General features: G+C 47.2%; 1 protein-coding gene across 1 annotated transcript; it reads left to right on the top strand.

Moving 5' to 3' along the window:
* Positions 1–2,511: 2,511 nt before the first annotated feature.
* Positions 2,512–6,114, top strand: SHISA3 (shisa family member 3). The gene is given in 3 exon segments (XM_075930511.2): positions 2,512–3,054; positions 4,376–4,788; positions 4,791–6,114. Coding segments are annotated over 3 exon segments (738 nt in total). The 5' UTR covers positions 2,512–2,780; the 3' UTR covers positions 4,842–6,114.
* The last annotated feature ends 6,025 nt before the right edge of the window (positions 6,115–12,139 follow it).

The raw sequence follows: 12,139 nt of genomic DNA on the forward strand, positions 1-12,139 counted from the left end.
CAGGGAGACGGGGATCAAAGCCTTGGAGCACGCCCACAGTGGGACAGCCACGGCGCGCCTGGGCTGTCCCGCTGCGGGCTTGCTCCAAGGCTTTGCTCCCCGTCTCCCTGCAGACCAGGGAGACGGGGAGCAGCTTTTCTCACCCCGGAGGACGGGGGCGGTGGACCGCGGCGCATCTGGGCTTCCCGCCGCTCCCGTCCTCCAGGGTGAGAAAAGCCCCGTTCATAACTGCAGATCCGACATAAGTCGGATCCGCGTAACTTGGGGACTGCCTGTACCTCCTTTTTGAGATAAGGGATTTTGTGCAAATTCATCTCTATTCTCCTACCAAACTTTTATGCTTACAGGTGTTCATCAGACTTCCTGCTGGAATTAGTCTTTCAAACTAACTGTTAAGTTTAGGATATTTTGTTCATTTCATTTGAGTGGGTCAGCTTTTATTTCAAAAGTGGATAGCAGTTGAGCCATATTGAATTCAAAGTCCTATTCTTGCAGCTCCTTGCTTTCTCTTTTCATAGGTGCTCTTAAAATCCTATCATCTATAAGAAACTTCTTATCCAGGCCTGCATTTTACACATTTTTTTACAATTTCATTTTAATTTCATAAATCATATTCACAATTAAAATAGCTGCCAGCATATTTTTTTCCAATCTGAGCATCTCTGTTGTTTTCCAATCAAAACTTTGAATCCATGTCCCAAAGAGTGATGTTCTGGCACAAGGACAGCCTCCAGTAATATGAGTTTGCAGCAAAGAATATCTTTGGCTGCATAATTTCAAAAATAATTCAGCACTGATAATTGGGTATTTTAAACTCACAAAACCCCTTATTTTGTTGTCCAGCCCAATGGCATTTTGTACTTCTTCAAGCACATTATGAATGGAGCATTTAATTATTCTGGGTCTCTCCATTTGCATAGTTGCCCAAACTGCATTGGTTACTGAAGTGGTCATTCCTCATACTTCAGCTGGATCTGGCATTTGTTGTTGTTTTTGTATTACTTACAATTGTATTTCAGTAATCCAATGGGGAGGGGTGCAGGGCTGGGGCGCTAGAGAAAATGGTGCTGGCAGGGCTTTGGGAAGAGATAGCAAGCCCCTTGAGTGAAGGGTCAATAATGAAAACTGAGAGGTGAAGTCTCGGAAGAGGAAAAGTGGGGTACAGAGAGGTGAAAGCTGCAATAAAGCAGCAAAAGAGGAGAGAGGATCCTGAAGGTGAGATGCAGGCAAGATCTGGGAGGAAGGCGAGGGCAGAGTGTAAGGTTCAGGAAAAGGAGTTGGGGAAGGGGAGGTAGAGGGCTGAGGGCTGCAGGAAGGGTATGGAAGGGCTGGGCGAGGAGGTGCAGGAATGAGGGCAGTTGGGGAGGTAAGTAAACATTGAGTGGGTGCAGAGATGAGAGACAGAAGGAGAAGGGCTGGGAGGGGAGGTGCATGGGGAGGGCAATCAGGGAGATGGGAAAGGCTGGGCAAATTCAGGGGTGAGTGCAGAGGGCCAGGAAGAGGGGGTGGGGCAGTAGAGGGAGGGCTGGGAATGAGGGGCAGGGCCTGGCTATAAGGGTGACAGGTGAGGGCAGCGGGGCTAGGAAGCAGTGTGGGAAAGCAGAGGGGAAGGATGGGAACAGGGGAGGGGACGTGGTCTGGCTGTGAGGGGTGACAGGTGAGGGTGGGAGGGCTGGGAATGAGAGTGCAGAGCCTCACTGTAAGAGTGATGGGTGAGGGCAGGGGGCTAGGAAGGGGTAAGGGGCAGCAGGGGAGGGCTGGGAGCTGGGGCACAGCAGAGGGGTGACAGGTGGGGGGGCTTGGAAGGGGTGTGGGGCAGGAGGAGGGCTGGGAATGGGGGCAGGACAGAGGGGTGACAGGTGGGGGGGCTTGGAAGGGGTGTGGGGCAGGAGGAGGGCTGGGAATGGGGGCAGGACAGAGGGGTGACAGGTGGGGGGGCTTGGAAGGGGTGTGGGGCAGCAGAGGAGGGCTGGGAGCAGGGGCAGGGTGGAGGGGTGACAGGTGGGGGGCTTGGAAGGGGTGTGGGGCAGGAGGAGGGCTGGGAATGGGGGCAGGACAGAGGGGTGACAGGGGGGGGGCTTGGAAGGGGTGTGGGGCAGGAGGAGGGCTGGGAATGGGGGCAGGACAGAGGGGTGACAGGTGGGGGGGCTTGGAAGGGGTGTGGGGCAGGAGGAGGGCTGGGAATGGGGGCAGGACAGAGGGGTGACAGGTGGGGGGGCTTGGAAGGGGTGTGGGGCAGCAGAGGAGGGCTGGGAGCAGGGGCAGGGTGGAGGGGTGACAGGTGGGGGGCTTGGAAGGGGCATGGGGCTGCAGGGGCATGGCAGAGGAGTGACAGGTGGGGGAGCTAGGAAGGGATGAGGGGCAGCAGGGCGGAGGGGTGACAGGTGGGGGCTGGGAAGGGGTGTGGGGCAGCAGGGGAGGGCTGGGAACGGTGGCAGGGCGGAGGGGTGACAGGTGGGGGCTAGGACGGGGTGTGGGGCAGCAGGGGAGGGCCGGAGGCGGGGACGTGGCGAAGGGCTGCGCTGGGCCGCTCCCGGGGCACTGGGGGCTCCCTGGGGCCCGGGCCCGGACGCTCAGGCTGAGGCGAGCGCGCAGCGGGGACGGGGGACTGGGGAGGGCGGAGCGGCCCCCGGCCCGGGCCGCCCTGAGCCGGGCGGGGAGCGGCGCAGCAGCCCGAGGCGCGTCCCGCGCTGCCGGGGGGGGGGGAGCCCCGCTCGCCTGGCCGCCGGGGATGGGGCCGCGCTGCGGGTAGCGCCCGCCCGAGCAGGAGCCGCCGCGCCATGGGGGCCCGCGGGCTGCTGCTGCGCTGGCTGGTGCTGGGCGTGCTGGGCGGGGGCGCGCGGGCGGCGGGCGGCGAGTACTGCCACGGCTGGCTGGACGGGCAGGGCCGCTACCACCCGGGCTTCCAGTGCCCCGAGGGCTTCGACACGCCGGACGCCACCATCTGCTGCGGCTCCTGCGCCCTGCGCTACTGCTGCGCCGCCGCCGAGGCCCGGCTGGAGCAGGGCGGCTGCACCAACGACCCGGAGCCGCAGAGCCCGGGCGGCCCGGCCCGTGAGTACCCGGCGGGCGCTGAGCGGGCGCGTAACCTGCGCTGGGGGCTGGCGACCGAGCCGAGGCAGCGTCTCGAGCGGCTGCTGGGGGACAGCGCCGAGCCCCGCTCCCGCGGGCAGAGGAGGGGCCGGGGCGATGCTGGAGGGCGCGGCAGACGGGAACGGGGCTGAGTGCGGCTCCCCCGGCGGCGCGGAGAGCAGCCCGAGCAGACGCTCTCCGAGCCCCCAGCGCCCGCTCCCGGGTCTCCGAGCGGCGCGGTCCGGGGCCGGGCTGGGGAGCCGATCCCAGCCGGCTGTCGGGCTCAGCTGCCGCTCTGCGCCGGGTCTGTCTTGCAGCCCGACGGGAAGCCGAGTCCCGCGCCGCTGGGCGCGCGGAGGGGCGGGCAAAAGCGGTTGGTTTTACAACGCTGGGCTGGGGCTGGGGCTGGGGCTGGAGCACCCCTGGCGAGATGCAGCCCCGCGGCTCTCGGGAGAAATCGGGGCTCCCGGCTCTGGTTGCCTCTTTAGACCGCGGCAGGGCTGCTAGGATCGGTGGGAGCCAGTCAGGAGCTGCGGGCAATAAGGATTCAATCACTCCCACGACACAAGCGGCCCAAACACTGAAATCCCGTAACCCCGACAGGCGAGCTCCTAGAAGCCGGGTGGAGGAGCAGCTGGAACGCCGTGTCCGCGGCAGCTCTAGCTTCCCTTTCCGGACTTGAACTGTGGAAAGCACCAGCCTAGGCTTCCAGGAATATCTCGCTCTCGCCTGGATAGACCCACGAGCTGAAAGAGATTTTGCTGAAAATCGATCGCTCCGAAGTTGCTTTCTGCTTCACCAGGGACCGGAGCTGTCGCAGAATTAGTCTGTGGTGTTGAAGCAGTTCTAAGCTGCACCATTACATTTCCGAAAAAACTTGGAAAAACGGAGAATGATTCTAGATTTGAACAAAGGGGAAACCCAACTGAACCGACCATTGAAAACTCCACTCAGGCAGCAAACAGGACGATGCGGACTCATGCCACTCAGGACTCATAATAATTTCATTAAAGTTGTCAACAGGAAAGAATTTCGATTTCTGAGCGCAGGATCTAAAGGCTAATTAAAAGCCAAATGTAGCTTATTGCACGATCTGTGAAATTCTCACGTAGTAATCACATCATACGGACCGCTGGCACGTAGTTTACACTTAGTTCTAATTGCAACACAGGAAAAGAGTATCTTAACAAGCGCGGTAGTTGGTGGGAATTTAAAAATAATGTGGGACTTTTGTAAACTTTGCATAGTTAAATAGACTGGCTGTTTCGGGGTGTTAAAATGTACTTAATTTTGTTTTATTCAGAGCCGATCTACGTTCCTTTCCTTATTGTTGGATCCATATTCATCGCCTTCATTATTGTGGGCTCGTTGGTAGCTGTTTATTGTTGCACGTGTTTAAGACCTAAACAACCATCGCAGCAGCCAATACGATTCTCTCTTCGAAGTTATCAGATCGAGACTCTTCCAATGATCCTCACTTCCACCGGCCTCCGGACACCGTCTCGACAGTCCAGTACTGCAACCAGTTCGAGTTCTACTGGAGGCTCCATCCGCAGGTTCTCTTTTGCCAGGGCAGAGTCTGGGTGCTTAGTGGCATCTCCACCTTCACCTTACACGTCTGGGTGCCTACAAACAGGCCATTCTATCCACCTAACTCAACCAGCTGGATTTTTGGTGTCATCACCCTATTTCGGCTATCCTCTTCAACCAGAACCTTCTCTAGCTGGGAGGAGCTGCCCAGATTTTTAGCTAGGAGTTTTCAAGAGTAATATAGCCATAGGAGGTACACTGCTACTGTGTACATTTCACATTAACATGTTCTGTAGCTATGGAACTCAATCTTATGTGAATGGGGGAGTTGCCCATTTAAAATGCAAGATTGCATAGAAATTGGTACAAATATTTTAGTTGTAACACAGTTTCCTTGTACTTGGGTCACAACTGCATATACATTATGAAACATTTTAAACAGTCACTGCTTTCAGGAAGTTTCAGAGAGGTAGCTGTGTTAATCTGTTTCAACAGAAACAATGAGGGGTCCTGTGGCACTTTAAAGACCAACAAATGTATTTGGGCATAAGCTTTAGAGTGCTACAGTTCACTTCCTCAGAAGCATGAAGTGGACGCTTCAGTTTGGCAGGAATTTATACAAAGATGGGAGTTAATTGGCCTTGTTAGCACTGATGTAAACACTTCCATCTCAATATAAATCCCTACCAAACTGAAGCTTCCATGCATCTGACCAATGGAACTGCAGCCCATGAAAACTTATTATTTCAAAGTGACCTTTTGATAATTCATTCTAATGTGTGCAGAATTTCTACAGAGAAATGTGGAATACCAATTTGGGATACAATTTTTAATAACATAACTACAGTTATAAATTATTTTGAGGGCCAAATGATATTAACTCAGTGACAACAAATCTGACTCAGCAACTCTTGAACAGCCATTTACTTACCAGACTAGTCCTATTTACTGCAATGATACTGCTCAAGTGAATAATGGTTGCAGGATCCTTACCTGGGATTGAGGGAAGAAAGCTATAAAATGGCGTGGGGGTTGTACATGATTATAAATACCAGAATCATTTCTTTAACATGCACATAATATAAATGAGGTTAGAGAGCAGAAACTTTGTTTTTTCTAACACTTTACTTACCGTAAGGTGTTAGAAAGCTAGGGCCAGATATTTTAATGCTGGTTAGGTTTAGTTTAAAACAAGCCCAAGCTTCCAGCAGTCAGATCATTATATATGGAAAAAGTACAACCTACACAGTAATGTCATTAAGAGATTGTCAATGTAAAATTCAAACACATAATTAATTCAAAGCATTTTTGTGAAAGGAGAATTTACTGTAAGTTTTTGGTTCTGCAATAAATACAAATTGGACAAAGTGGTCTTCAAGTTCTATTTGTAAAATTAGTAATGTATAAAATGTAAAGACAGATTCATAATTTAAAATGTATGTACAGCATTGACAATATTAATTATTTCGTTGTCATACTGAATTATTTTATTTCAATAAACTGTGTGGTTTACATTTTAATTTTTGGTCATAATTCTCTCCAAATTATCACCCACAAACTGAGAGCCTATTAGTCAATATTCATTTGGATTCTGCATTAATATATTCATTTTTTCTATACATTAAAAATAGTAGTACATTTTTTTACAAGCTATTTTACAGACACCTGTGCTGCTGAAGTTTTAATATAGTTTAAAACAAATGTTGAATATTCAGTTGAGACAAATTATCGTAACTGATACATTTAAAGTTTATATAAAAATAAAGAAATTGTTTACTACACTGCTTGAATTTACAATATCCCATTATAGGACTTCTTCCTCTGTTCCCTTCTAAAATAAGCAACAAACACAAACAAACAAACCCCAAACATTAACACAAAAACAAGTCAAGGGAAAGGAAAAATAATCCAATCAGGATCCCAATCTTGCATGTATTTCTATGTATGGATAGAGTCATTCTGTTTGGCTTCCCTGTGTTTCTACTCAGAATTTGCTTATCTTAGCCAAACCAGATCTGCTGGGCTGCGTCTAGACTGGCAAGTTTTTCTGCAAAAGCAGTTGCTTTTGCGGAAAAACTTGCCAGCTGTCTACACTGGCCGCTTTGAATTTGCGCAAGAACACTGATGATCTAATGTAAGATTGTCAGTGTTCTTCCGCAAATACAATGACTCTCCCATTCGGGGAAAAAGCCCTCTTGCTCAAATGCTTTTGCGCAAGAGAGCCAGTGTAGACAGCTGAGAACCCGTTATGCGCAAAAAAGCCCCGATGGTGAAAATGGTGATCGGGGTTTTCTTGCGCAAAACCACATCTAGATTTGCACGGACGCTTTTCCGCAAAAAGTGCTTTTGCGCAAAAGCGTCTGTGCCAATCTAGACGCTTTTTTCTGTTAAAAGCATTTGCGGAAAATCATGCCAGTCTAGACGTAGCCCTGATGTACAAGTTGGCATTTATTGAAATATTATTATAATTTACAGTTCCATTACACAACCGTTAGAGCAAGTTTAATTATCAAAAGAATATTTAAATTAGTATAAAATGAAGGAATTTAGTTAAAATGATATCCATCTGTTTTACATTAAAAATGTGGTCAGTTTCTCCAGAAACATTTGTTTCTGTTCTAACATTCCACTTCACTCATATTCTACCCTCAGTGACATCAACAGGATTGACTTTAATGGGAGCAGGTTAGAGACCTTTCTGAGTTTTATTCATATTTTGATTTTTTTAAACTTTTATTTAAAATATATTCTAGTTTTTCAATTGTATTTTTTTAAATCTTTTCATCTATTTCTTCAATGCATTGTCAACATAAAGTGCCAATAGCTAATCTACTAGAAAAGTAGTGTTAGTAGAACTGTTTAGGCCAGGGAAAGAGGAAGAAGGTTCTCTTAATTCTATATACAAGTTCTTGACATTTTAAATCTAATATGCAGCTAATATGGAAAATGTATGGAGTATAACTTCTATTCACACCTAAAATCATAATGCAATCATGGATACAACTAAAAATAATTTATGATTTCATGTCTTGGTAAATTTTCTTAGCAAGTTTACAATAAGGCACTATTCACTTATCAAAGAAAAAAATTCTCTCCAGAAAGGGGCCGGGTGGAATTTTGCACATCTCTGTTAATGTCCTACAGGACTGGATTCTGACTTTTGCAGGAGTTTTGTTTGAAGAGGAACAGGGGACTAGGACCTTAGGGGCATGTCTACACTTGGGAGTCATTTCTGAATAACTCCCCTCATTTTGAAATAACAAGGTGAGCATCCACACTACCACGCCTGTTATTTTGAAATAATGGGCTTGCTATTTCAAAATAAGAACTGCTTCTGAAGAGTAATGAGCTTATTTCGAAAGTTATTTCGGGAGTTATTATTTTGAAATAAAAAAACCTGGTACTATAGATATAGCCTAAAGCATTAAATATTTTCTGCAAAAATTATCTAGTAAATTAACTTTGTTATTGTTTAGGAACAATCTGTATGATCTTTTCACACAGGTACCAGAGTGGCACTACCATGTGATGGATCAGTGGAGCCTTGATCATGATCTATAAGCACATACATGAGGAAAGGGTTTCTGATAGTAAAGGATTCTCAAGTTTTGCAGACAAAGCATACCAGAATCTAGTGGTTGGAAGCTGAGAATTTAGATGATTTCAGACTAGAAAATGGGTACAATAGTGAAGGCAATTAACAACTGGAATGATTTATGTAGGGATGTTGTGGAGTCTGTCAAAGTATGCACTATTGCACAGCCCTGTTGCTGAAAGTCAGCCTTTGTAAATGGTTTTTGTCAGCAATTTTGCAGACAAAATATTTCTATCCCTAACAAGCTACTTTCACTTTGCTAGCTGGTGTGTGTTCACATTTGTACTTGCCACATCAAAACTGTTGTGCATGGGAGGGATGTTTAAGCACCCACAGCACTGACAAGAGACTTCACCAGGACCTATAGGGGTTGGAGCCCTGTGTAGAAGAGGCGAAGCTGGGGCTAGCTTCCCCCAGCCAGCCCTTCAATGCTGCTGGGCTGCAGGTTATGTACACTGGGTATTTCAACTGCAGCCAAGGTACCAGCAGCAGTGACTGGGAGTCCCAGGCCCTTTTAAATTGCTGGGCCCTGTGTCAGTCGCTTTCTTTGCCCCCCCTCCCCCCATCAGTGACCTTGAGCACCCATGAATGACAAATGTTTTGTGGATCAAGTGTAGTCATAGCTGCATAGGTTTCATAAAATTCGGTGGGCTTGTATGATGCAGGATGTCAGCCTAGATGATCATGATCCTTCTGATTTTAAAGTATGAATGCATTAATAACATAGGGTCAGAGTTTTCACCATTTGCTGAATTACTTAACTTACTCACACAGCTAGTTTCACTGTTTAAGCATCAGCTACTATGAGTAAAGGACACCTGTGCCACATAGGGCACAATCTTGCAAGATGTTAAGCTCTCAGGCTCTAATGTTGCAAAGTACGTGCTCAGCTTTACACACTTGAGTATTTTAATATAGGATTGGGGTGAGGTTCTTGGAATCTTGCAAGATGGAGCCCACAGACCTTAACAAATAAGAGGTGTAGACGAAACAGTTGTGAGGATGAGCCTTTGAATTACCTGAATGCCACCTGAGGTGGGAATTCTGTACTGGCTGCAAATACAAGAGGAAAGAGGGGTTGGATTGCTGTAGCCATGGTTATATGGCTCTAATGGCACAAAGCCCTATGTGTGGGCAACAAGTCATTATTCAAGTCCATGAATTGAAACAATGATCACGGCCGGCTTGTGGTTTAAAGGCTGAATTTCCCTGTCCCTGTAGAATCTCCAGCACAAAGTCTGATTTATTTGGGCTACGTGTAGGAATGGTGCATTTCACGCCCAGTGAAGAGGAAGATCAATAGCTATGACAATATAGACGTTAAAAATTCATAAACTATAATAATCTCCTAAACTATTGTAATAAAAGGTAAATCACATTCAGGTTTGTGACATGGTTTTAACGATCATTTAAAGTGTTTGTTTGGAAGGGGTTAGTTGGTGCACTTTGAATAAAATGCATAACTCTAATTAGGGTACTATATCTTATATTAATACAGTATAACATTGCAACTGAGATTAATCAGCATTGTGGGTTTGAGTTTTCTCTCACTTATATTAGTGTAAATTAACTCCACTAACTTCAGTGGAGTGACATCAGTCTAAAACAGTGGTTTTTAAACTTTTTGGCCTGTAGCCCACCTGGCTCAATGCAAACCTTTCCGTGGACCACCCGCTGCTAATGGAAACTCGCCATTAATTATATAATTAGGCCTGAGCCATTTTACTAGTGCTGCAGCTAGAGAGAATAGTTTAATTTAACTAGTAAGCACAGAGATAGTAATTGAAATTATTAAATAGATTAAGAGCTTTAACTTTCTGTAACTTTGATTAGTTTACCAAACTTCATTTTAAATAAAGTAAAATATTAATTTATGCCCAACTCAAAAGTTTTCAACATTGTCTTTATTTATGGTAGGCCTGGGGAACCTTTTTTGGGTCAGGAGCCACTAACCCATAAAAAATCAGTTGTGGGGGACACAGAAGTGAAAAGTAAAAAAAACCCAAACCCTCCAAAACCTCCCAGTCCTCACTGATGTGGTCCTCAACTGAGACACCTCACTCCACTGGCACTCCAGCCCCATGGGAGGGATGGAGAGAGGGGCAGGGAGGACTGAGGGTCAGGTCTTTTCATAGGCCAGATTAACTCTTCTGGGGTTCCAGGGTTAGTGGATTTTGTAGACCCCTCCTAGGCTCTGGGTTGGGGCCATAAATGAAGGGTTCAGTGAGTGGGACACGGCTGTCAGTGAGTGAGATGGGGATGCAGGATCTGGGGGTGCAGGATGGGGTGATGCTGGAGTGTCTGGCCAGGGGGGAGGGTGCAGGAGTAAGGTGGGGGTAGGATGTCTGATCAGGGGAAGGGTGCAGGAGCAGGCTAGGAGTATGTGGTCTCATCAGGGGTGTGTGTGTGTGTGTGTGTGTGTGTGTGTGTGTGTGTGTGTGTGTGTGTGTGTGTGTGTGTGTGAGAGAAGTTGGGGGTGCAGACTCTGGGCATGAGTGGGTGGGGGGTACTTACTTGCCTTGGTGCCCCACACCACTCCCAGACATTGTGTCCCAGACACAGCCACCTGCTGCTCCCATTAGTCAGAATCTGGCCAACGGGAGCAGCAGGGAAAGCCTCCAGCACATCTGTGCGCTGCTGTTCCCCCAGCCAAAGGAGGGGGAGCGGCAATGTGCGGAGCTGCTTCTGGCTCCACTTTTTCTCCATTAGACAGGTCGTGCAGCGAGGCTAGGGGCTTTCCCTCCCTCCCCTCAGCAGCAAGCCAGTGCTGGAGCTCCAATGTTGCAGGTGGGTTGCGAGGCTGGAACACCAGTGTTGGCTTTGTGCTGTCAGGGGATGGGGGGAGGAAGGAAGGGAGAGCTGAGCTCAAGCTGCAGACCACTAGTTGTCCACAAATAACTATCAGTGACAGGATAATGAAGCCTACTTAATAGTCAGATTCATTCACATTATGGATTCAGAGGTGCTGTGCATCTGCAGCTCCAATTGACTTCTACTGGAGTTGTGAATGCTCGCTGCTTTTGAAAAACAGAGTTGGACTGATAAAACTGACAGTGCAAAGTTCTTGCTACACTTGCTCGTATCTATAACTTGACTGCCATATTAAACATATTGGCCAAATTCTGCTTCCAATTTCTCTCTTGGAAATCTGAAGTAACTCAGCTGACTTGAACTGGAATATTTTGTACTTACTGTAGTAAGGGTGCAGATTTGGATTCATTAATTTCAGTGAGAATGCTACTTGCTTCCTAAATATACCCCTGAAAGAATACCAAATTGGTCAGTGTTAAACTTGTTTTGTACTTTAACTGAAAAATAGGTGCATTTTTAAATTATTTGCCACGTTCTCATTTCTGATCAATTTACATCCCCTGTGTATGTAAAGCATTAATACCTATTACAACCACACTTCAGTTCTGGCCCAGATACTCCCACTCTTATTCAGGTGGCACATACCATTGAGGGAGAAACATCTTCTCACAGTGTCTGTGGACGATATGGCCTTTAACACCAAGCCCTCGGAAAAGTCAAACAAGACTTCCCTTTAATCAGTCTCATCCTTGGCCTCTCCGCTGAAAAGCTTTCCTGTTTGAAAGGGTGCTCTTCCTTTTTTTTTTACTATAAGTATCCTCGGACCATGCTTCACTTGGTAGTTGCAATCTTCCATGGTCCCTTTTCAATGATTAAAGCAAACATCCCATTGACTTCAATGGGAGCATGAATGGGCCTCTGCCAACAATCATGTTTATTAAAAGTTGTAAAACACTTTGCTATTTTCTCATTTTGCTAGAGTAGTACAAAAGTGTTTAGGTACTTGTGTGGAGGCTATTTCACTTCCAGTAGGCTTCATTTCATTATATTAAAATGGAAATAATGAAATGTACATGAAAAAGTTTTCCTTTGAACTTAACTTGTAGAACTTACAACCAAAACCTTCAAAGC

The sequence above is a fragment of the Pelodiscus sinensis genome, chromosome 4 (genome assembly GCF_052426305.1).
Source record: "Pelodiscus sinensis isolate ZL-2025 chromosome 4, ASM5242630v1, whole genome shotgun sequence".
NCBI classification, from domain to species: domain Eukaryota; kingdom Metazoa; phylum Chordata; order Testudines; family Trionychidae; genus Pelodiscus; species Pelodiscus sinensis.